Source organism: Arabidopsis lyrata (genome assembly GCF_000004255.2).
Source record: "Arabidopsis lyrata subsp. lyrata unplaced genomic scaffold ARALYscaffold_3, whole genome shotgun sequence".
Classification (NCBI taxonomy): Eukaryota; Viridiplantae; Streptophyta; class Magnoliopsida; order Brassicales; family Brassicaceae; genus Arabidopsis; species Arabidopsis lyrata.
Window position 1 is genome coordinate 3,360,457 of NW_003302553.1, and position 24,759 is coordinate 3,385,215.

General features: G+C 37.1%; 6 protein-coding genes and 1 long non-coding RNA gene across 7 annotated transcripts; 2 read left to right on the top strand and 5 right to left on the bottom strand.

Annotated features, from left to right (window-relative positions):
• Positions 1–1,703: 1,703 nt before the first annotated feature.
• Positions 1,704–3,052, top strand: LOC9320745. The gene is made up of 4 exons (XR_002333630.1): positions 1,704–1,909; positions 2,024–2,088; positions 2,177–2,714; positions 2,885–3,052. It is a non-coding gene; the product is annotated as an uncharacterized LOC9320745 (long non-coding RNA).
• Positions 3,053–3,058: 6 nt separating this feature from the next.
• LOC9318636 lies at positions 3,059–4,372 on the bottom strand (the record flags this gene model as incomplete). The annotated part of the gene is given in 4 exon segments (XM_021030915.1): positions 3,059–3,068; positions 3,070–3,242; positions 3,332–3,555; positions 3,675–4,372. Coding segments are annotated over 4 exon segments (717 nt in total), but the record flags the coding sequence as incomplete, so codon positions are not given.
• Positions 4,373–5,358: 986 nt separating this feature from the next.
• Positions 5,359–7,273, bottom strand: LOC9320746 (transcription factor MYB46). Its single transcript, XM_021033783.1, has 2 exons — positions 6,685–7,273; positions 5,359–6,597 (listed from the first exon to the last, which is right to left on the bottom strand). Exons 1-2 carry the CDS (start codon positions 6,999–7,001, stop codon positions 5,886–5,888), a joined length of 1,029 nt encoding a protein of 342 aa, XP_020889442.1. The 5' UTR covers positions 7,002–7,273; the 3' UTR covers positions 5,359–5,885.
• Positions 7,274–8,891: 1,618 nt separating this feature from the next.
• LOC9318637 (E3 ubiquitin-protein ligase makorin) lies at positions 8,892–11,003 on the bottom strand. Its single transcript, XM_021033593.1, has 8 exons — positions 10,834–11,003; positions 10,629–10,716; positions 9,878–10,551; positions 9,709–9,778; positions 9,542–9,630; positions 9,388–9,454; positions 9,190–9,267; positions 8,892–9,100 (listed from the first exon to the last, which is right to left on the bottom strand). The coding sequence occupies exons 1-6, from the start codon at positions 10,842–10,844 to the stop codon at positions 9,418–9,420; spliced, it is 969 nt and encodes a 322-aa protein (XP_020889252.1). The 5' UTR covers positions 10,845–11,003; the 3' UTR covers positions 8,892–9,100; positions 9,190–9,267; positions 9,388–9,417.
• Positions 11,004–11,133: 130 nt separating this feature from the next.
• Positions 11,134–14,778, bottom strand: LOC9320748 (phosphoinositide phospholipase C 2). Its single transcript, XM_021031840.1, has 9 exons — positions 14,124–14,778; positions 13,324–13,520; positions 13,104–13,239; positions 12,780–13,016; positions 12,472–12,698; positions 12,266–12,383; positions 11,971–12,123; positions 11,805–11,891; positions 11,134–11,700 (listed from the first exon to the last, which is right to left on the bottom strand). The coding sequence occupies exons 1-9, from the start codon at positions 14,421–14,423 to the stop codon at positions 11,407–11,409; spliced, it is 1,749 nt and encodes a 582-aa protein (XP_020887499.1). The 5' UTR covers positions 14,424–14,778; the 3' UTR covers positions 11,134–11,406.
• Positions 14,779–14,817: 39 nt separating this feature from the next.
• LOC110230050 (60S ribosomal protein L41) lies at positions 14,818–15,235 on the top strand. The gene is made up of 2 exons (XM_021031841.1): positions 14,818–14,934; positions 15,029–15,235. Exons 1-2 carry the CDS (start codon positions 14,923–14,925, stop codon positions 15,092–15,094), a joined length of 78 nt encoding a protein of 25 aa, XP_020887500.1. The 5' UTR covers positions 14,818–14,922; the 3' UTR covers positions 15,095–15,235.
• Positions 15,236–15,765: 530 nt separating this feature from the next.
• LOC9320749 (clathrin heavy chain 2) lies at positions 15,766–24,489 on the bottom strand. The gene is made up of 30 exons (XM_002884637.2): positions 24,253–24,489; positions 23,695–23,899; positions 23,500–23,588; positions 23,307–23,385; positions 23,103–23,230; positions 22,902–23,000; positions 22,713–22,821; positions 22,526–22,605; positions 22,214–22,441; positions 22,062–22,127; positions 21,820–21,936; positions 21,529–21,726; positions 21,329–21,445; positions 21,174–21,233; positions 20,893–20,979; positions 20,684–20,767; positions 20,461–20,595; positions 20,310–20,372; positions 20,126–20,230; positions 19,946–20,058; positions 19,599–19,851; positions 19,379–19,515; positions 19,017–19,295; positions 17,928–18,930; positions 17,316–17,801; positions 17,060–17,230; positions 16,771–16,956; positions 16,513–16,635; positions 16,292–16,402; positions 15,766–16,193 (listed from the first exon to the last, which is right to left on the bottom strand). Exons 1-30 carry the CDS (start codon positions 24,295–24,297, stop codon positions 16,038–16,040), a joined length of 5,112 nt encoding a protein of 1,703 aa, XP_002884683.1. The 5' UTR covers positions 24,298–24,489; the 3' UTR covers positions 15,766–16,037.
• Between the last annotated feature and the right edge of the window lie 270 nt (positions 24,490–24,759).

Genomic DNA, 24,759 nt, shown 5'->3' on the forward strand with positions numbered 1-24,759 from the left:
AAGTTTATATAGTTACGAGAGATACATGAATCATATGACTGGTGTCTATCTCTAAAATGGTTTTATTGATGTGGAGTAAATTAAGCATTATGGCAATGTAGAAGACAAGCAATGCCACTCCTAAGCTAAACAATGTGTATGATGAAAAAGATCATTTTTTATTGTAAGTAATAACAAAGTGGCTAATAAACCTAAATTAATTATCAAAAATTCATTCAAGATTGGCTAATCAGCTCTTTCCCTTTAAGAGCTGATTTTTCCATCTAACTTTCCTTGTTCAATGTCTTCAATAATCACTCCATTTGATGGAAATCTACCATTCTAGTGGTCACTTAGTACCAACTTCTTTCTCGATGTTCTTATTCGTATGGGAGATGAAATTTATCAAACGGAAGTTTATAACATAAACACCAATAAAACTGAAGAGAGTATCCACTCAAACTAAAATAGACAACTTAAGCAGACTAGTATGATCATTTCCAGCATATATATTCAACTGAAGTTTCAAACTAGCTAGAGTAAGGTGTTACATTCCACTCTGAACATTCATATAGACTTTTCTAGACATTTGTTGTTTCCTCTCTGCTACTCAAGTTCAAGAAACTGAAAATGTTGTATGTGATAATGCAAAGAAACAAGTCGAGTAAAGTTCTATTACTTCAAGTTTAACTCCACAAACCAAAAATAACATAGAACTTTTAAAGTTAGAAGAGAGTATCCTGGGATCAACACAACTAAAGAGTAATAATCTAACCAAATCATGATTAGATGAAAGATAGTTATATATATCATAGACGTGGACAAAAGTAGTACATCTAATCACAAAATGAGAAAGTCTCCCTAAAGGATCGCCTGTGAACAAAAGTAGTGCATCTAATCACAAAATGAGAAAGCCGCCCTATTAGATCTCCTCAATTATTTGAGAGACCGTGATAGTGACTGCATCACCGTTGTCAAAGAGATGAGGAAATTGTTGAAGATGGAGGCGAATCTTCTCAGACAAGAGGGCGCATTGACGTAGATAAATTGTCCCACGAGTGCTTTGGATAAAATGTTACCCCATGAAGATTCCGAACGAACTACAGACTTTACTTCTTCAAAGTTGTTGGATACAAATTCCTTCAGATCTTCAATCTTCTTCTTTCTTTTTTGACAGTTTCTTCTCTTCTTATTAACGAAAAAAATTATTTTGTACAAAAAAATTAGCCTTCTTTTGTCTTTTTTGTTTTCTCGTATTTCTTAATATATTTATCTCTTTTCTGAAAATTCATTCAATAAACAGAAATACAAGGTTTAAAAAACCTAAACGACCGAGCATCAAGAAACAAGATTCTCTAGTAAAAAGATCGAAATGTCGAGAAAATCATACTTTATATAATAAGATGTCAATTTGATATATACAATCCGAATATTACAATACATTTTGTGGCTACAAAAAGAGGAGGGTATGAATATTATATGAACTGTAGTTTCCACGGAGAATTTAATTTTTGCTTTTTGCTTTTTTCACGGAAAATCATTATTTAGCGAACTGTAGTTTTACAAAAAAAAAAAAAAAGTAGGAAAAAAAAATGGGGCGAAGGCCCAAACTAAAAAGCAGGCCCAAAAGGAAAACAGGCCGAAAAGGTTAACAGCCCATATTAATTCCCTTAATGGGAGAAGAAAATCACGATGATATCTGTGAAAAAAATCAGATTATTCTTTTTGTTTTTCTTTCCAATGTCCTATATCTTCTCTGATTCCGCTTGAAATCTATCAAATTCGTGAGGTGAATCAAGAAAGCCTTTCTTTCTTTCAAAGAAGTAATAATCTTCTTTCTGTTATCTGTGATTTTAGAGTGGATAGGAGAAGCAAAGAGAGGGGGGTTTCTTACGTGCACTTACAGGAGTGTCTATTGGATATGTCATAGGTATATATATAAACAGGTTGAGATAGATTTTGTTGTTCCCTTAAGTCCTTAATCTTTCATCGATGGTATACATATCTTTGTGTGTGTTTTTTTTTTTTGTCTGTGTGTGTTAAGGTTACTTTGTCCTTAAAGAAGCGGTAGATGAAACTAAGGCGATAATTCAGGAGAGACGGGAAAAGGTAAAGAAAGAAAAAACAGAGTAATTGAATGACATTTGCTATTTGTTTCATCTTCATCATTTTGATCTCTGTGTTTTTATGTGTTTAGAGGAACTCTGTTGGAAAATCTCCAGATATTGGTACGGATAATCTCTCTAGTGAAAAAAACACATCAGAGACGGCCTTGCTCAAGTCAGTTGGACAGAACAATGAAACACACTCTCTAATTATCTGACAAGCTTTGTATCATGTCACTGTTGACTACGTGTACTCAAACATAACTTAAGGAATTGGCTTTGCTTTTTGGTTCAAATTTATGATGTCTGATTGTAAGAGAACCTGCTTATGTTAATGAACGAAATGATCTGATGCTTGGCTTCTCGTTAACATTGTATATGATATGATTGATGGTGGGCTTATGGTTACATTGTATCATGACTGTATTGTGTATGTTCATGTATTGCTGAAACTTATACTCTTTTTTTCATCGTTTCCTACGACCTTCCTTTAGATATCTGGTCAGTTGGTTACTGTTTGTATGAGCTCTATAGTGGGAAAGTGTGATATGTTCTGGCTCCACAAACAATGATATGTTCTGCCTTCATATGGAACTGAAAGGTCCCTTCTCCAAGAAGATGCTTTGCAAGGTAAGATTGGACACGGTCTTTATCTCTTTCTTTGATCTCATTTGATGTAACTTTTCAAATGAAACTTGTCTTATGGAATTAGTGAATGAAACTCTACATGAGTCTTGGAGATGCGTGTAGGTTTTAAAACGCTTTCTAGTTTTGTTATGATACCTTGTTTTGTTTAACAGGGAGTAGTTATCGATCAGGACTTGAGCATCATATGGAAAATTACAAAAGTATGGCATCTCTTTGGATATAATCTTTGATCAAGATACCAATCTACATTTTTCTCTTATCATTGTAACATGGCTGTGCCTCTCCTTGTAAGCAAGGAGCAATAAACACTCGACCTTGTGATGGTACTTAGGTAATCCAGACAACTCGATAGTCGGAAATTATGCTTGTCCGCAGTATTAGAGGCAATCCAGCTCTCGACTGAAGCATATCATCCATCTCCGCTCCTGCCCCATACATTGCCCGGTTCGTTGTTCCTATGTAGAGCTGAAATGTTGTCGACTCATGGCTCAACGCATATAGTTTAGGTCCCTTTACAGAAACAAGAGATATATGATGCATGTAACTTAAGTTGATGTTAAATAAATATATCTCTTAAGTTTATACAGTATAAAACTTACTTGCGCCTTTGCAAAGTTGAGGGGGCCAAAGAAGAATTTGATAGATGGAGGATGAATGTGAAGGCCAAAGACATTAGACTTGTTATCTACTATGAGCTTGGTAGAGCAATTGAAAGTGAGGAACTTAGTCGACGCTCCATGTGAATCCACACCTTCTTCTAACATAAACTGATTAAACCTTCCAATCTGTAAAGTTACATACTTTTTAGGTAGAGTAAACAAGCCTAAAACTCAAGGTCATCATTAAAAATCCATCGATTCACAAAATTTGGTACTAGCAAATGGGGCGAAGGCCCAAACTAAAAAGCAGGCCCAAAAGGAAAACAGGCCGAAAAGGTTAAACCAATGTAGAAGACAAGCAATGCCACTCCTAAGCTAAAGAAAAACCTCCAACCTATTTGCAGAACGATCCACCAACCCGAATTGGAGCTACGACGCAATGGCACCAACATTTTCTCATCATCCTCATACACTAATTTGTTTCCGGAGTTTCTCAAGAAATCTGAGTGCTTGGGGAATTCATTGACGGGGGATAGGACCAATGGCGCTGAGTCAGATCGAGTGGGAGACTGGAATTCGAACTCGAGGTCGTGGGATAGCGATGAAGGGCTTTGGACGAAGTAGTTTGAGTAGTGGTCCTCTCTTCTCTCCATTAAATAAACTAATTGCCTTAATATTCTTGCTATGTTTGTTTGCTAGTTTTTGTGAGTGTGTGATTAAAGAAACTATATGATGGCTAAGTTCATATATAGTTACGAGAGAGGTATGAATCATATGATTGGTGTCGTCTATCTCTGAAATGATGACTTATTGATGTGGAGTAAATTAACCATTATAATAGCGCTAGCGTTCAATTACATTATTACATGGTGGAGAAAACTATAATTACACAAGTCATGATGTGGGTTTGTTGTTCTTGTAATCCAAATTTCCTTCACGCTTAAGTTTAAATAAGTAATATAACCACTTAACCAATCATTCAACCTAGGAAGCTCTATATTTATACAAAAGATATTGATTTTATTAATTTTATCTTACTAACTTTCCAATTATATATTTAGTTTGGCTTGATTTTTCATTTTTATGTTCAATAATTTAAAAGATATTTAGAACCTCGGAAAGCTTTAATAAGCAAAATATTGCTCTTTTGTGGCCATTTCATAAGTGCTCTCTTAACACGAGGGAAAAAAAGTCAAAAACATAGTGTACGTAGATGGTGTCCGTTTTCTTAACGGCTAGGTTCGGTAGCATTAAAAAAACAATCAAACCGAAATAAAATTTCTTAACCGGTTCGGAATTGAAATTTTATTTTAGACCAAATTTGATAGATTTTATACCTAGCAATCTAAACAGAAACCAAAATCTGTTGCGACCGGACTGAGCCGACGACTAATAGTTTATTTTTATCAACTTTTGTCCACCACCGAACCGAATCCGAACAAACCCAAACCTGAACCAAATGAAAAATTGTCTAGCAAACAAAACCAAAGAATTCCGGTTTCTCATTCAGATCTCTTTTTTTTCCCGACGAAACTAACAAATCCAAACCTAGCCGAACCAAAAAAACTTAATAATCAGGCCTAAAGTTTCCTTGCGGCTTGGAGTCTCCATTGGCCCATAAACTCAATTATATGCGAAGACCTCAAGGTCCATACTATAACTCAACATTCATGGTAGATAATTTTTCCTACAATTATGGCAAACGTTAAATTTAGGTTTTTTTAGTCAAAACATCATTTTGTTATATCCGTTTCTTTAAGTATACGTTTTGAATTTTTTTCTCAAAAGTTTTTTATTTAAAATTTTCTGTGTAAAGTAATTATTCCTTTTTGGATTTATATATTCCCCTTTTTAATTTATTACCAATCAAAGTTAATAGAATGTAAATTTTCTAAATTGATATGAAACGGATCGGGGAATATGCTTTACTGATCAGCTGCATTGTTTACAATTTCTTAAGCAATATTTACGATCGAATAGTTTTATTTTTGGGTCGTAATTAACCCGAATTTTAGGTAGAGAGAGAATGATAAAGCTGATAATGCTTTCTTATTACGAAACCGTGTTTTACACATCAATCAAACTCAGATTTGTACAAAAAGAATATGAAAAGAAAGAGAAAGCTATACAAATGAACCAAAGTAATCACCTCACTGCTGTGTGGGCCATTATTTAAGTACTTCCTCAGCAAATAGAATCTCAATGTACCTTCCTATTCACATTTCATGTACGAATATAACCATGCATGGTGATTAGTTCCTCCACCTATAGATATAAACTATGCATATATCTCTCGTTTCCATGAACAATATTATTGTGAATAATAAACATATGATGGGAAAACAAAGGGACAAGATCGAGAATATACAACAAAGGGACAAGATCGAGAATATACCAATTCTGATTTAAAGAAGACTTTTTGCCAAAAAAAAAAAAAATGAGACTCTTTTAGAATAGAGATTGATCAAGTTCATGTTAAAAAAAAAATGTATATAAGAATGAATAAGGAGGAATGAATAAAAGAAGATGGAATGAAAGGGAGAGAGAGAAATTGTCAATCGACTTGGAAATCAAGGAAGGGGAAAGAAGAGTTGTTATCGATGAGACCATCCAAATCCCAATCTCCGATTTTAGGGTTTTCTATTTCCCAAGAACCATTCTCTATCCCCAACACATTCCCTACCTTGAAGCTTTCTGAATGACAAACATTTTTGCTATTGAAGCAAGGATCGAAGACTTGTAAGTTTAGGTTGTTGCTTGTACTACAAGCAATGACATTGGTATTCTCCGAGGGGGGAAGAAACCAATCACCTTCTACTGATACTCTCTTGCTAAATGGATCAAGAATTGTGTTTCCATAATCTCCTAAGCCATTAACGTTGAACACATTCCCTGTGTTTCCCATTTGGTGATATTGGTTATCTGGTACTGATATCATCAGGGGATCATCAAGCTGGTTTAAGCCCACACTATTAACCACTGGTGCAAAATTGAATGAGGAAGAAGATTCCATGCGCATTGTATTCCCCACTATCATCATGTTGTCATCATGGTGATAGCCATCCATCAATGGAGCAGAGTTGCCTCCCATATCCACATGTTGATCTCTTGGGTCCAAGGAATTACTATTACTATTGTTAGGTGATGATCCTGATGAATTATTGTTGTTGTTGTTATTCTTAAGCCTCTTCTTCAATGTCGAGTTCCAAAAGTTTTTGATCTCGTTGTCTGTCCTACCTGGAAGCCGAGTAGCTATTTGAGACCACCTGATGATAAAATGTAAACAGTTATGCACAAAAATCATTCTAGCTAGCACCAAATCGTTTCGAATCTAAGCCTCATTGTATAGTTACCTGTTACCAAGAATAGAATGCAAATGGAAGATGAGATCCTCTTCTTGAGGAGAGAAGGAGCCACGTTTAAGATCAGGCCTCAAGTAATTGATCCAGCGAAGGCGACAACTTTTACCACAACGTAAAAGACCAGCATTTCTAGCGATGTCACTCCAACATCCTTGTCCATTAGTCAACATGTATCTTATGAGCTTCTCGTCTTCATCAGGCGACCAAAGTCCTTTTCTTAGCTTCGGTTTGTTGTTATTACCACCACATGCATGATTTGGCTTGCCCTTGTCTCTGATCGTAGTAATGTCCGGTTTCCTCATCATCATTTTGGACTGGTGGAGCCTTTTTGAAGAAGAGTATACAGAGAGAGAGAGATGTATAATTTGGAGAGATTGTATGAAGCAAGGAAAGAAAGATAGAGAGGATGATATGATTTGTGGGGATTGCTTTGGAATGATACGAATATGCGTAATGGGTATGACAAAGAGAGGGAGAGATGAAAGTAGTGTTTGTTGGGATTGATGGGTAGAGTAGAGAGAGTCTCTAATAGAGAGAGACAGAGAGAAGAAGAAATGAGAATGTGAAGAAGAAGCAAGAGGTGGGTCTTCTTTCTTTTTTGTTACAAAATATAAATAAAATAAATGTCTTCGTTAGAAACATGATGATAGACTTGTGAGTGAAGAAAAATGTATCGAAAAAGACTGGTTTAGAGTCAAAGACAAGAACAAGACCAACCTCTTTCTCTGTCTCATCCCCGCACCACACACGTGTGTTTGAAGGATCAAAGTATACAAATACATATATTAGTTATGGCTTTTTTTCTTTTCTTTTTTAAATTTTTGTTTCTAAACGACAACTAATAACCAATTTTCACTCTCTAAAAGTAATATAGTATACTCTTGCAAGGAGGCTTATTTTGAAGTAACTTCCATTTTACGATATAATTTAATCAACCAAATCTAAATATATAGATAGATTCAGGATCCTTTGACAGAAATATGGAACATCATAGAGTTTAGAAGATCGATGAGACAAAAATATAATAGCATCATATCAAATCCAAACTTAAGAATAGGTATATAAAATCATCATTTTTTTTTTCAATTCATTTACACATAAATTTTCATGTGATATCAAACCCCAACCTCCATTAACCAATCTCAAAAACGAGTTCATTTATAACGAATTAGCGAAATAAAACCATCATCATCAAAAATATCATTTCGAAATACGGAAATATATCTATAGCACACTGAAAATAATGTGCAGGCAAAATAAATGTTTATTTCTTATTATACTCAACTGATAAAGGATCAATAATAGTAAGTATTGATCGATAATAGCAAGTAATGATGGGATCGGAGCACGGATCATACTCCATCTCAATGCATACTACATTAATCATCACGCATCACGTAAACTAAATTCGATTTTCTAGCCTCCTATTTTTCTTTTACAAATCACAATCTAGACTAAAGTTCAGAAATTACAGTATCAAAAGCCTAAGCTAACGAACAAAGGGAAGAAATTGGTCAGCAGAAACAGTATTGGCTTCAAAAACTCTTTGGGCCTATAAACTCATATTGGGCTTATGCTTCATATTGGGCTTTTCTTTTAATTGTACGTATTTTTCATTGAGTTTGAAACTCGTCTTTTCACCACATCTTTTAAGGATTCCCTATATGTCCCATAGATCATTATATCACAAATATTATATGGGTTTTGTTCTATAGCTAGCTTATAGCCTTATACAAGAACATTCGTTGACCAACAACAGAAAGTGGGGTTTAATGAAATAAGCATTAACCTTATGCTCTTCACGTCCCCACGAACTTTTTTCTTTCCCTATAAAACAACATTGGTAAAGCCAAAGCCAAAGCCAAAGCCAAAGGTGAGATAATTGGTTTTGAGAGGTCAAATTTAGTAAACATGGCTTCTAGCTACAATCAATACACAGCGATGGCTGTTTTCGCCACAATGACGCTCTCCTCTGTCTTTACCGCCTCTGCACAGTACTACGATTCAGAGTCACAGACAGGAGCCTCTTGTTTTCCAGGAATGTCTATTATCATGATCATCTCTTCTCTCATCCTTTCTGGATTTGCCATTCTCAGATGGTAGATCATCCTTTATGTTCTTCTACTTTTCTTTTTGTTATTGTATGAAATCTCAATAAAGGAAAACATCACTCTCTTCTTCTCTCTTGATGTTCTAACGAATAGAAACTCAAATTTTATTATCTAAAATATCTTACAGATGGAGTGCTATGAAAAGCATTATTTACATTATTTTGTTGGGTATATTCACACATTTTGTTTACATTATTGTGTAGTAGACATTCCCTAGCTAAAATATTATTACAATGAGTTTCTCCTGTGTCCTGATATCTTTTTAACTATTATCCTCTCTGAGAATGTCTCCATTTCTGTAATCAGAAGATAGCTTGAATCAGCCAACAAGGAAAATTCTTGTAAGATAATCTGAAAGATAAAGAAAACTAAAAACTTGCTTCACCTTATTTAAGAGGATTGTCAAAACTCAGAATCAAAATGAGTTTGATAAGAAAATAAGTTGTCATCACCACCTTGTGTTCTGTGCTTGGAAAGAAAGTCATAAAAGAGAACCAATAAGCTGACTTTCCATGGATTTCAGGTTTTCAACACATGAAAAAACATTTATCTCTGATAATTGCAAACGGGTTTTGGAACTTACATTCGATTGATTATTATGGGAAAGAATATTTTAGAAAATCTGCAGGCCTCCAAGCAACTCTGATAGCCTGGAAATCAGTACCACATTATCATAATCAGAGATAAAGGTAAGGACAACGAAATGATGTCTGAAGTTGATCATATTGGGAAAAGACCTGATACTGCCAGTTATTACAGTTTCACCTTCTTGAGAACCAAGATGCCGTAAAACAACTTCTTCCAAGTGACCATCAGAATATGCATGCTATAGCAACACAAAAAATGATTAAGACTAAATCATTCGTCTAATGCTTTGGCTGACAATAAAGAATAGAGGATATACCTTATAGAAACAACTTGCTCCAAATGGGCAGTTTCCATTTCCAAAGTTGAAGTGCTTACAGTCAATAGATCTGCAAGATTGGAAGAGAACACAATGAACCTACTAAGCATATCAAATTTGAAGACAGCTAAGAAAGAATCAAGAAGGTTTTTTCAGTTAGTAACTATACCTGAGTTTTGCCTTGTATATGTCGATAATTTCCTTTTTCTCTTCAGGAGTAGAGTACCAGACAACACTCGGGACAACAAAATAAGAGAGTTTGCGACATATAGGACAAGCTCTTAACGTACTGTTGACATCCATTCCCGAAACAGGAGCACTGCTGCGCCAATTACGAATGCATTGTATACAAAACGGATGATCGCACTCGGTCAACAGCCCAAACTTCCTTTCCCCTGGAGTAGCCTTTGACAAGATACGATCCAAACACACGCTACACTCGATATCTTGACTTTGTTTCAAAGCCTCAATGTGCTTTTGCATCTTCTCACATTCTTTAGTGTGCTCTTCTCGTTCTTCGGGTCTGAAAGGATGCAAACACTTCTTGCCACAAGTATTGCAGAGGTCTCCATGCATATGAGGACACTGGTTTCCTCGAGGGCAATCACCAGCTGCAGCAAAAGAGCAGATCGGGTACTCTCTTGGGTGGATACAATGGACGTTAGGCGATTTATCACCGTCGGGTGTTCCTTGTTGTTGCAGATTCCTAGAGGGAGTGGTGGATATAGAGCGATCCAGAGACTCAGAATCTAAGCTAAGAGGAACATTGGAAGCAGCTCTGACATGATCGTATCTACATCTACTTCCGTACAAACATATTCCTTTCTGATAGAATGTGCAAACCTAATTACATAATTTACATATCCAACAGTCAATTTTTTGGAATCAAAAGAAAGAATCTTGACAAGAGATAACATTACATTATTGGGCGGATCCTTAGAATCATGGGAAAATTCACAATTTTCGCCTTTCAAGCACGAGCCATGGACAAAGAACTTGCACAGTATCCTACAAAAAAGAAATCAATAGAATCATACCCAGAAACCAAAGCATCAATCTTTATCCGAATAAGATAATCAAAGAAACAGAAAATTGAAGAGTTTGTGATCGAGAAGTTGGGGATACCTATCGGACATTTGGGGATTGTGCGGAGAGAAAAAAGATTCAAAGTTTGAAGAATGACAAGGAAGAGAGAGCTTTATGTGAAGAAATTGAATTTGTACGGTTTCCAATTGTTGAGGACCAAGCAGAGAGATTTTTACCCCAAAGTTTTTGAGATAGAGCGCGCTTCCTCCACCTCCTCTTTCTTTCATTTACTAAAATATCCTTTCTCTTTTCTTTTTGGAAATTTTTGACCATTTTTTTAAAGTTAAATGTGATACATAAGAAATTTCTTTGACGCCTTCTTAGTGGAATGAAAACAAACAAGTTTTAAAACACACACTTTCATCATATGATTCAAGCGTCTTACTATTATTACACAAGACTACATCATAATAATACAATACCGCCAGACAAGACCATCTCTCTCTCTCCCTCTTGCCTTTTATGTACATTATATATATTACACACAACAAATCAAGTATACATTCTCTCTTTCTCACACACTCACACACACAAACCAAATCCTCAGATTCGAAATTCACAAACTCGGAGTTACCGAACCAGTTTATAATGCTGTATCTCAATCATGTCATGTCACACAAACTCCACCTTCACGAGAAGCTTCACGGATTTGTACTTCTCTCCTTTCCGGCTATGTAAAGGAAACGATCTTATTCCTCCGCTTAGCTCCCAAACCGGTAAGCATGTCTGTCCTCCGAAATCATCTTTCTCTGACATGTCATACTCATGCACTTCTAATCTCAGTAGAGCCAGCTCTGGAACAGTTAAAGGGAACTCAAACACCTCATCCCAAGCTGGTATCCAATTATCCTCCAGTGTTTTCGTCTTCTTCATTATTGTATCCCCTGGAACTCCAGCTATCCCAACCTGAATATGTATCCATGTTCAAATTACTATATTGCAATCTAAGAGACAAGGAGCAGTTCTATCTCAAAACATTTTTGGTGAGGTTTAAAGGAATCAAGATTTACCCTTGTATAGAAGTCAGGCGGTGAATATTGATCGAAGTGGGTATGGCGGAAGTCAAAATACCAGCCTTCTCCCATGTATATAGTTACCTAAGGTTGATAGAAGAATAAGATCACCGAGTTTTATCGGATTTGAATTGGCAAAAGCAAGACCAAACAGATATCTCACCCTAAGTGTTGTTTTTACAGGTAGAGTAACTTTTGGGTCAAATATCTCACTATCCGAACCACTTTTCAGCAGAATATCAGGTTTCTTGATGTAGCCACATCCGCCATTGGCTCTAAACATTCCTTGCATTAGCCATAATGATCTTCCGTACCCCTGTACATGGAAAAAATCACAATAAAATCAGCTGAAGAATAAGGTTGATGTCCTGTAAAGTGATGGAGCCTAGCTTCTCCAAAATAACGAAAAGTTTTACTACTATGTGAAAAGAAGTTGGTAATATAGCAGAATGAGATACCTGCATATTGAAAGCCACCATTTGAGCACCGTGGCTCCAGCCAACCAACGGGTTGTAATTTGATGAAGTAACTCTAGTTCCTTTTGGGTAAATCCTCAGCAAATTGTGCTGAGTAAACCTACACCACACCATGATTAACAGGATTCATACTGAGTTAACAGACTGCAATTATTACTCAGAAACATAGAAACATAATATGTCTATACCTCACAATCTGCTTTGCATATTTTTCTGCTGCCTTTTCAAGTTGTTCTTCGCTTAAGCTAAGGCGTCTAACCTTGTCAGGATCTACCTTTAAACACTCAGTAATTCCGCCTTTTGGTTTCCCAGCATGGATTGCAATCAAATGTTTATACTGGGGTGGTGCATTATTCTTAGACTTGTCTTCATCATCATCATCATCTTCATCATCATCATTTCCATCTACGTCATCCTGCAACAAGAAAGAAAACTAACATCTTTTGTATATGAACACCAACAAAACTGAATGAAGATGATTTGTCTTCGTACACACCTTGGCTTCACTTTTGTTCCTCTGAATAAAGCTTGGAACTTCTCTTCCCCAAACTTCTTCATCACCCAAGGATTTACCTTTCTGCACCACTTCCTCATCTTTTCCTTCCTTGTACTTTTTTGGGGGTTTGGTTGAGATGATAATACGCTTTTTTAAAGAGTTTGGCGATGGGAACTCCTTCAGAGATTCTCCCACAGGAGGAGTAAACAGAATTTCCCCAAATATCTCGGTAACCATCTATCATACAACAAGAACAACACATCTCAAAATTGTTGTACTCAACTATTAAAGCGGCAAAGAAAGAAATGCAAAATAAAAAGCTACCTCAGCAACTTTAGACTGAAGATCTGGAGTAAGATGATCTTCAAGAGTGACAACAACAGGATAGTCGGATACATCAAAGGCATGTGCTCTGATAGCTTTGAGACATTTGATCAACCCCACTGGTGTAGTGAGAGTCCTGTTTAAGAATGGTTCAGTAAACAAGTAAACAAAAAGCACCTAACCTTGACTAGTTTGGAAAGAATTTTAAGTAAAATCATACATTCCGTGAAGAACATCAATATCGTCTTTTTTGGAATTCGGCCATATATCCAATTCAATCACTCTAACACCTTTCTTCAACGCATCTATAATAGGTACCTCACTACAATCACTGCTCAGCTGATTACCAGTCAGATAAGAATTATGACCAGTGAATATGAAATAATGCGATATAGGAGCATCCATGTCATGATGCACCTGAAAAACACAACAAATTCATTAGAGATATGTCTAGAATCAATCTGAAAATGAAAGCTAGCATAATTGAGTCAGGATAACATGTATAGCCAGAATTGTAAAAAAAATGAATACTTGTATCATTGATTTTTGAGTCAGAGTTCCTAACAGAGTACATGTCACATTCCCAAATATGTTACTTTCTGAACTTTATGTTTTTACAGCAACTAGACATAAAAAGAAAAACAATGATATTGCTTCAAATTCATGAATCAGACTTATTCCACAAATCTAGCTTTCCCACAACAACACTGGCCTAAAAAGTAAATAGCACCTACTACTTTCTGCCAAATGTTTTTTTTTTTTTTTTTCAGAGCAGTGTGACATAAAGAAAAAGAAAAAAAAAATTGCTTCGAATTTCGAACTCTTGAATCAGTCAATCAGACTCAGTGAAACACTCAAGAAAATTATTCCAAAAATCTCACTTTTCCACAACATTTCAACAGCTACCAAACAAGGAAAACGAAGAATCCCAATCCAAAATCTGAGTTTCTTATATCAATCAATCATAGTTGACTTCAAATTCTGAACTCAAAAATCAAAACAAGAGAATTAAAAAATTACCTCATGTAGAGCAAGAGGAGGGTTATTATCACCAAAAAGGTACTTGAAGAAAGCATCAAGGTGGAGACCATTCCGATGAAGAAGAGACGATGCAGAATTGATAATTGACTGTGCATCTTCTCTGGTGGCTTTATCTTGTTTCTGAACATCGATCAGAAACCTGTGGAGATGATCAACGGTCATAACTCCATTCTCTGAGTACTTTTCGAAAATGGTCTTGATATCACGCGGTGCCTCCGATGCAGTGTAACGAAACCTCCGGCGAAAGCAGAAACACACTTTGTACGTTTGCTTCGACATGAAGTAAAGAAAGATACGGATCTTTGGGTAATAATGATTGGAGACGATGATCAAGGAATGAAGTAGGGTTTGTGTGTAAGAATCAGAACTATCTTCTCGTGTTTTTTGAAATCAGACAAGCGAGATCAGAATCGTCGTTTTGCGTGTCGCATCTGCAAAGACAAACAAAGATTTTTTTTTTTCTTCTAGTGAATCTCCTCCATGTAATGTTTAATCGATCTTGAACCTTGTCGGAAGAGATCTTCTTCAATCTCTTTCTCTCTCTCTCTCTCTGATCCGAATATCCCCTCTGGCAAATTCTATCCAGTTGGGCTTTATTGGGTCTTTAGAATTGATAAAGCCCATTAAGCGAGTTTCTAGGGTTTTGCTGTTGTTTTAAGGAGCAATAAGAGCATAATCTACAAAATCTGTCTATCGTCTCCGCCGCTCCTCTCTCTCTTGTAAACAAACATAAACACATAATCCGAGGAACCAAGGGTACATCTTCTGCGAAATCAGCATGAGAGCCAAGGTGAGTAATGGGTTTTGATTTTTATGGAGTTTTAGTGATGAGAAATCGATGTAGTGTGTAGGATCTTTATGGTTTCTGTGTTTGGTTGTTTCAGTGGAAGAAGAAGCGTATGAGGAGATTGAAGAGGAAGAGACGAAAGATGAGACAGCGATCTAAGTAGATTCGGGAGTTGTTTTGTCTTTCTTCTGTTTAGAACCAACTCTTGTGAGAGTTTTGTTGGTTTTGCATTTGCATTTGAATGTTTTGTTGGACCGAATTGAATCTATGTTTTCTATTAGAATTATGTTTATGAGTTATGACATGGAAAGATCCACATGATTTTCCTATATTTTTCATCAATCTGCTTAGTGTCTGCCTAGTGTCTGCCTAGCATGAGTTTTGTCCTGGTGAAGGTCCAACATTTGATATTAGAAACTACAAAGTATGTGGGGTTGATTGAATCCTTTTTCCAAAACGTTTTACTAACCTAGTAGAAATAGGTGTTTGTTGGGGGATTGCAATTTTTAGTTTCATGATGTTCAGATGACTATTGCCACATAGTTTTCATGTGTACATGTGCAATACACCTACCCTAGGATTTTCATTATCATTTTATGAAAATGAGATTCATGATGCTTCTATGTCATTCTGCTGCTGATGATTGTACATTTGTACTGTTCAACCAAATTCTCATAGAGGGAAATTTATCACTAAGTGCCATTAATCGAAATTTGTAATATTGCAGCAAAAATGATGAAACACATTATCACAATTGAGAAAGGATTAACTAGTCATTCTAGGTATTAATTGTTTCCTATATGAATAACAACAATAAGTCAAAAACGGCTTAAGAAATCGAAAGTATGGAAAGATATGCTGAAAGAAAGTACAACTACAACTCGTATCGTATGAGTAAAATGAGAGACTTGAGTATATACTCAAAAATGGATTTTAACAAATTGTAAAAAAAATTGACTCGCCTAAACCCCACAGAATATTACAACGAAAGTAGGTTATTATCCACATTATTCCCAGACAAATTCTGGTCAGACATATAGTAGACGAACACGCCCTAGCAAATTGGGCCGACTCTATGCGTTTCTGATAATTTTCCAATGCGGATATTAGTAGCCACCCATTGGTGGCATTCCATATGGTGGCATGGGAGGCATTCCTGGCATACCGCCCATTTGTGGTGGCGGGCCATACCCACCACCACCTCCCATTCCTGGCATCGGTGGTGCAGGTAAAGCAAGTGGCAATAGTTGGGCGTACATGTTCTGTTTAACAACAAAAGAAAAATATAATAATCCTTTAAGCTTCTTTGTCAAGAGAAAGAGTCGAGATGGTATGAGTGTAGCTGTGTGGTAATTAGTACCTGTTGGGACATAACATCCTTCTCTTCCTGCTCTTTAGCCTTCACCTCTTTTTGTGCCTCCAGCTTGTCCTTTATTAACTCATCCACTTTGCCAGAGTATTCTCGGATAAACTGCAAAGATAAAGCGGGAACAAGAGAATTCATCATAGCGTTCAAATAATGGTTCCAATCTCATCGAGCAGAGAATAAAAAGAGTGTATTTGTGGGTTAGGATAGATCACCTGGAGGAGATACGGGAAGGCAAAGTCCATCATATTGTTGATCCATGCAAGTTCAAGAGCCACGTCTGGTCGGATTAAGTCATAACATACAAACAGACATGTAGCAAAGCATTCCTTTTTCCCCTGTATAATCAAAGCACAGCAGAAGACGAGGTATATTAATTTCATCTTCTCATCGGGATCAATTGACTTTCTGTTCTACTAAATAAAAAGAATGGTTAGCGGTAGCATCTTGTAAATGCTTAACCATCATCATACCTGTTCAATGAAGTACACCAGTAGTTGTTCTGCAAGTTCATGTTCGCCGGATTGTGAAGCAGTTTCCATACAGTCCTTGTACATGTTGTCTTTCTTTGATAATGCAATTGATTGCTTCCATCTGCCCGCTTTCTTGTAGATATAAGCAGCCACACGTCTCATTTCAACAAGCTCGTGTTTCTCGATCTGATCGCACCATTCACAGGAATATTAAATCATCGCACAGGCCATCCTTTTTTATTTTTCTAAATAGAGAAGTTATTAAAGGTGTAGTAGATTTGAACTTTACCTTCTGAGCGAGGCCAATCTGGTCAAAGCTGTCATGTAAATCAATAGACTCTCGCAACCTATCATAGTCTTCTTCTTCCACGTATATCTCATTCAGAGCCTCATTAACGGCAGAGACATTGTTGCTCTGAACTGCAATCATGTATGGCTTGATAAGACGTAAGTGACCAGCCTGAGATCAGAAGAAACCAATTGTTAAGCAATGCAGCTCAGTTGTTTTTTAAGGGAAAAAAAAAAGTCATCAGTCAGCTTCTAACCTTCCGCATTATATCAACAACACGAGTATGGTCTAACCGCAACGCAAGCACGTTGAGAAGATCGTTGATTAGATCAGGATGCTCTTGCAAGTAGAAGTGCACAGCCTTGTAGTACAGTTCAACATTCGCTACCTTGGCAACAATGTCTTTGAATTGCATGTGCTCCCATGCTTCAGGAGAATGGTTCATGACGGTGGTCGCAGCATTATCAAACTCATCATATTGAATGTACAGATAGGTAAGTTCCTGCCAGTGCTGTTGTTCATCACAGGCCCGTATAAGCTTGGGAATATTGAGGCGAGTTGAAAATAACTTGATGTGTTCCATAAGTTTCTCATAACGATATCTAGCATAGAGTACACCCAACTCGGTGAAGATACCCATGTGAGCACGTTCAAGCCCAAGTCCACTCTCCATAAGTGAGATTAATTCATTGAAGCACCCTCTGTTCTGGTAGTACTCGCTGACTTCTTCCAGGTCATCCACCTATTAAGTACCAAAAGATTAACCGGGAAATAAATGAGATACATTGGGCTATAAATCATAAACAATTGAAATCTAAAACCCTTAAGAGGAAACTTTTGTGCTCACTAAGATCAGGTATTTATTCACCTGAATGATAATGTTAAGACCACAGATTTGAGCCAACCGGAATTCCTCTGCATCAACGCAAGCAAAGCAGACTTCCTTCCATGTCTTTGCACTGTTTGCTTTCCTTGCAGCATCAACAGCACCTTGGAACTGTTGCAACTTCACAAGTGTGACGGCTAACTTGCCCCAGTTTGATATGAACGCATATATTATTTTTGCAGCCTCATACAGAGCTTCGTCATACAGACGATCACCAACATTTTGTAGATTAGCAACGTTTGGCATCAGAATGAATTCTTCAATCTCACCTAACCTATCAATCTTTGCATATGCATAGATAAGCTCACTATCAACCTTGGGTTCCTTCACCTTCTGTCTAACCATCAGAAGGTATTTGACCAAGTCATCATAGACATCAGTATCTTCAGAGACACGTATGACTTCCAAGAAATGAGTGGCATCATCAGCACGGATAAAGGACTCAATTGCATCACTGACTAGTCCTTCTCTGAGTTGCGCCTTAGCAACTTGGCTCCAAACAGAATCTTCTTCGACCCGGAATGCAAACTCAACTGCACGCTCAATGCTTCTGACGTTATCCAGCAATACATTGACAGCCTGAACATTTAAGTTGAACTTCTTGAAGATAGCAAATGCTTCCTCATACAATTGGGCTTCAACTGCGACTTCTCCAACCGCAGGTCCATCAAAGTTGTCCAGCCTGTTAATGTAATCCATAACTCTAGATGGATCTGCCTTAATAGCTGTCAATATAAGCAGATTTTGCAGATTGAAGTTTCCACTGAAGGCAGAATTTTGAAGAACAATCTTTTCAAGAAGCTCAATAAGCTCGTGCGGCAAATCAGCAGTCATGAATGCTTTAACAGCTGCAGAAACTTGCTCCGGGCTCTTGCTTTCAGGTAAAGCAGTAGAAACAACTTGGTCAATAAGCTGTCTTCTATAATCATTGTTTTCATCGAGAACCTTATCCCAGAGATCACCATCCATCCTCTCCACTACATACCTACAATTGAAAACTCGTGTATTAGCAATCTACAGAGTCCCCATTGTGAAAATAAGTAAGAATTTTCGTAAGTAATGATAAGATACCTGGCTTGTAACTTGAACAAAGAGTTTTTGTTAGTGACATTGATGAGTTCCTCATCACATTGTCCTCTTCTGTATGCCACAACCGCCAGGGTAGGATCACGTTTCTCGCAGTACTTACCCACGACCTTAGAGTCGTAGTAAGGGTTGGTGGTCAGGAAATGCTCAGGGTTGTTGTTACTGTCTATGATAATTTTACCCAAGGCATTATGGACATGCACATCCTGGCTTCCCTCACTAACTAAATGCTCCAAGAACTGAGTGAGGAGACGGAGTCGATTTCTGAAAAAGCAGAAACATATTAGAGTTTCCAGAACAAACAGACATAATTATGAACGCAAACCAGGATGACCAAAAGGATTCACCTCTTCTCACATTCCTCGACAAGTGGTTCAACAGGAAGCAATGAACGAACAGAGAGAATGAGGCCTTTTATAAAATCTTCGGGGCATTCATCATCAAGCAACTGCCCAACAACTAAGGGAGCATTCCCAGGGTTCACCTTTGAAAGAATCGAACGTATAAATATTTAATATAAAAAACTGAACTCCAACGCATTAAAAAAAGTCCCAAGAAACCTTATACCTTCTGTACGTAACCTTCAATGTAACGAAGCATGTTGTTTGTGTAGAGGTAATGAGTAAGATCAGGCACAAAGCCAAAACGATCGCAGACATTTATCAAAGGTCGTGCATCAGGCAGCTTAGCTTCCATCAAAAAGTTCTTCGTCTTTTCAGCATCATAGAAGTTAGACTCTCTAGTTACACGCTCAACCTCCTTTATTTGACCAGTCTTGGCAGCTGCTTCAATGTATTTGAAGTGAATCTCAGGATCCTCACTATTGCACAGAGAGAAAACATTGTAAACATCAGCATATAAGTACAAGAATCGTGCTTGTTTACAGAAACGAGATCAGATTTTATATATATCACCTCATACTCAAATATGAACCTAGGAAAAAGTATAGCCCTTCGTATGACTTGAACTGCTCAAAGAGCTTAATACATGCATCAACACCAAGTTGCTCACAGTACTCCTTGCAAGCCTGCAATTGTATAGACACGTTAGTGTCAAAATAACCAATAAGATTCATCATATCATACACCACTGACCTGAACAATTATCTGCAGATTGCCTCTCAGGTTGACCAGCAACAGATCCTTCATGCACTCCATAGCCCACTCGCTAGAAAGAGTGCCAAAAAACTCAACAAGAGCCTGCATATTGAGCAAAGTGTTAGCAACAACTTGACCATCCAGGAGGTTTAGCAACCAAAATATATTTCAGAGGCACTACCTGTGGCTCGATAGCATGTGTGTTTACAATTACACGTTTTATATCAGGCAACTCTGAGTAATGCTGCACAAATCAAAAGGAAAAGAAGTTAGAAGGTGAAAAGATGATACATCTATTTGGCCGGTAAAAATGGTAAAAAACGAGCACCAACCTTCAAGGATTGGATATAAAGTCCAGCCTTTTCACAAAGTTGAGCAATACGAGGCCGGTCATAGTGAGTGAACATTCCATTTGCTAATACCGCATCAGCCACATTAGGAAAAGTTACCAAATTGATCTCCAGAACCTGTGTTGACAAATGATTTAAACAGTCTGGGGAAAGAAGGTGAGTAGAGAAAACACATAGAGATACAAGGTGGCAACTATTTTCAAACCTTAGTTTGCAGAAAAGCATGCTCAGGTAAATTTGGCTTTAGCACATCCAGAAGGAAAGAAGTCGCTTCACGGATCAGATTTCTCTGAATATGCACAAATAGATAAATAAGTACATGATAATTTACATCTACTTTATACAATTCTGTATGTAGGAGTAGAACAAGTAATGAGCTACGAATATTGGTGCATACAAAATATATTCACCTACCTGAAGAAAAAGATCAGTGATGGTGTTGTAGTCAACTGGAGAACCTCCTTCCATTTGAGACATCATTAATGCAAAATTTACTGCTCCCTGCAAATAAATTAAAAGACTATTGAAATTAATACAGTGGAAAAATATTTCTTCATTCTATATAACATCAGGTCAAAATTATTCAACAAGTTAATTGATTCATGACTCTTCCAGTGCTTACACAACATATATTCAGCAAACAAGTCCATTCATAGTTTAGTATGTTGCAAGTATCAAGAGTGCACCACACTAACCTGAGGATCTGTACGGAGTATGGTTTGCAGAAGAAACAGGTAATCAGGTGTGTACCCAACCTGAAGTCACAATATGAAACAATGGTAATCATGAGAACACAGAACTTTAGGGTAAAAATAACAGAAGAGGTTATACTATAGATCTTGTTGCTTACCTGCTTTGAGTAAATCAATATTTTGTCAAACTCCCTTCTTTCTGCAAAAGCTGCTACAACTTTTGGAGTCGCCCGAGCTTTGATGTATATTTTCAGAGCAAGATCATTATCAACAGTCTGGAACAGAAAGGTTTATCGTCACAACATACTATAGGAGACATATCACACATTTTAAATGAAATCGTCCATTTCAAGATTACCTTGACAAGGTCTCCAAGTTCTTCACTGCATTCTAGCTTATCCTCTGCCAACCAGTTTTCCAGGAGGTTCTTCTTGTTTTGGTTCACAACCAGCCGAGATAGTTCCAGTGACTCATATGAATTGAGCTTCCCTCTAGTCAAAAGAGTCCCAAAATACTGTAACAATGGAGGAGTTTGCCCAGCTTGTACAGGAACACTCTGCAAAATTATAGAGTTGAAAAATTGGTGTTACCTACATTTAATAATAAATAAACATGTTTACACATAGTTGCTTGGATATGAAATAGAAACCTGGAATTTGGCCACTGTATCAGGTGTCCTTAGAATTCCTTGAGGAGATTCAGCAGCAAGCTCAGCAGCCTCCTTGTACTTTGTTTGAGCGAACAACTCCTGGAACCGCTGGACAACCTACAACATCCGAGCAGAATATGAGAAACTTCACATTACCAAATGACATTCTTTTCCTTCAAGATGCCATTCATCAACTATAATTACTTCACCAAGACAACAGTTCCATGATAAACATCGCATACCAGATTTTCTGCACCTGGGAGGTTTCCTCTTTTAGCAAGATTGACAGCAAGCTCCAAATTGTTCAACTGTGATACAAAAGCATAGATTTCTTAGCATGACATGATGACATGGGTAGGTTATAACGGGAAAATAGCGTAAAAGATTAGCATACTTGGCCACTAATAAAAGGTATAATGGTAGCCTCGTTTACTGTAGCCAAAAGAACTTGTCCTCGCCTATTAATGGCATAGAAACCCCCAACTGAGGAAGCTTCAGAAGTCAAGAAAATTGGGTCTGGACTAATCCGATTTCTGTAGATAGCAGAAGCAGTCTCTAGATCGTACACAAACAATAGGCCAAGTTTGGTGATAACATATATCAAGTTAAATTTGTGAGAGACCTGTCAGGAAAAAGAGAAATTAGTGCCAGGAAATTTTCACTAACAACTTACAAATATAACTGAAATTCTAATGCAACAGCAAACCTGCATGGCAACAGGAAAATCATCAGCAAAATCAGGTGGGAAAAAGAGATCTGCTTGCTTTTTTGTAAATGATGGTTTTCCTGCAAAAAAATTGCCAACCTTTAAAGATCAGATGGATACCAACTAAAAAATGTAACCAATTATATTAAATAACAGTGAAAATATAGTTTTGCGTCGAGGAACTAACCAGGTTGGGCACCAAGTTCAATGACATGCAACTTTGATGTTATCTGCCCAGCATTAAAGCTCTTGCTTGCAAATGATATAAGAATAGAAGGATTCTCATTCCCAGGGACCTAATATTAATAGTGTTGCAAGTCAAACTACAGTTCAAGATTAGAACATAGATGAACTCACCAAAGAACAAAGACGTTACCTTAAACTGCGCAAATGATGCAGCATGTGCCTCAAGGGCCTGACTCCGCTGTTGATCCACAGAGAAAAGCTGCATATTTCCTTTAACCAATTGTTGTCTCTACAGAAGATAGATAATAATGACAAGATCAGTCAAGAATATACATCATGAAAGAAGTTTTGATGTCTTTATTCATCCTAATATGTGGCGCAGTAAACCTACCTCAGGAGAGCCAGGAGCAATTCCAATTAAAACCAACCACTTCTCATTAGGAGAGCACTTATAGTTTATAATTTGATTGTTGGTCAAATTGGCTGTTCTATCAAACATCTTAACTGGCTCAGAATCGCCTAAAAAAAATCGAAGCAAAATTAGAAACAAAAACACATGATATGAAGAAAATGACAGTAGGCTGAAATATGTAACCTTCAATTGACCAATGATAGACGGAATTCTGTGTGACCAGCCCCAACATCTTTGGTGTAATCCACTTCCAAAAGACAACCTGTAAGAACATGAAAGATTATTATCCCAAAAAAAAATCCGACTGAAAAAATCAGAGTCTATACGAAGTAAAACAGGAAAAATGGGGTTACAATATCTTTGCATCAACACTCACCTGCTCAGGCATCTGATGTGATTTTAACTTTGCTTTTGCTTCAATGTTAAATATCTGTAGATGATCCTGAGTGGTTCCTGGAACTTGAGCTACATAAAAATTAAAGAAAAAAGTGAACAGCAAGGTAAGTGGATTATGAACTATGAATTCGTGGAAACATTAATGGGTTTTGGATAGAAGGAAAGAATCAAATACCTTTTAAGGCAAGGATCCTCGAGTTTGGGTTCATAAGAGCAGAATCTGCGGTAATAGGTCTCCTTAGAGGCTGCATCGGCATATTCATATCTATAATTACAACACTGTTTTGCGGTGACGTCTCTCGTACACAGATGTACTTGTCAGACTCCATAGTAACATTTGTAAACGTGATGAATTGCTGATTGATCCCGACGCTAGGAAGCTGGAAAAATCAAAATCAAGCATTACGTCACACATTTCATTTACTTAGTTATGAGATCCAAGTACATTAGCACATTGCACTAGACAACAACTTGAGATTCGGGATCGATAAATTAACGTAACACAGATCTGAGCATATTTAGAGAAATATGATCAGAAACATGCATTCCCCAAACCAGCAATCAGGAAAAATTAGAGAGTAAGACAACGATCGAGCAGAATTGAGATCAGTAGGAAACTGGAATCAATCAAACAAGAGACTGAACAGAGCTTAATCGATCAAAATCACGCTCGATTCCAGGAGATACACATATATTTAATCAAAGAGGAGAGTGAAGAGGAAGGAGAACTCACCGTCAGGACCTCCTTCATCGTGATGGGGGCGTTGGCAGCAGCCATGTTTGACCTCAGATCGCGGCAAGAGCAAACCCGGGGTCAGAATCAGAGATCTACGGGTGAGACACGACCGCCAATGGCCGGGAGAGAAAATCGAGACGAGAGAAAGACTGGAGAAGAAATGAAATCGCTGCCAGATCTGAAGCAAGTGAACGAGAAAGGTGATGGAAAGAGAAGCAGAGGAAATGAGGAATTAAGAAAAACAAATAAGGGTAAGTAATGATGAGCAGCGATCCATACATTTATTAACAGCCCCGGCCCATCTAGGTCCTTACTGGGCTCTAAGCATCCAAATTCTAATGAGACGACACGTGAAATATTTTAATTGGTGTTTTAAATGTAAAGGTCCCTTAGTTGGAACAACTAATAAAAGAAATGAGATGATTTGATAATAAATTAAATAATAAAGTTCAATTTTATCAATTTTAGTTTTAGTTGGAACAACGTAAAATAACTTAATTATTA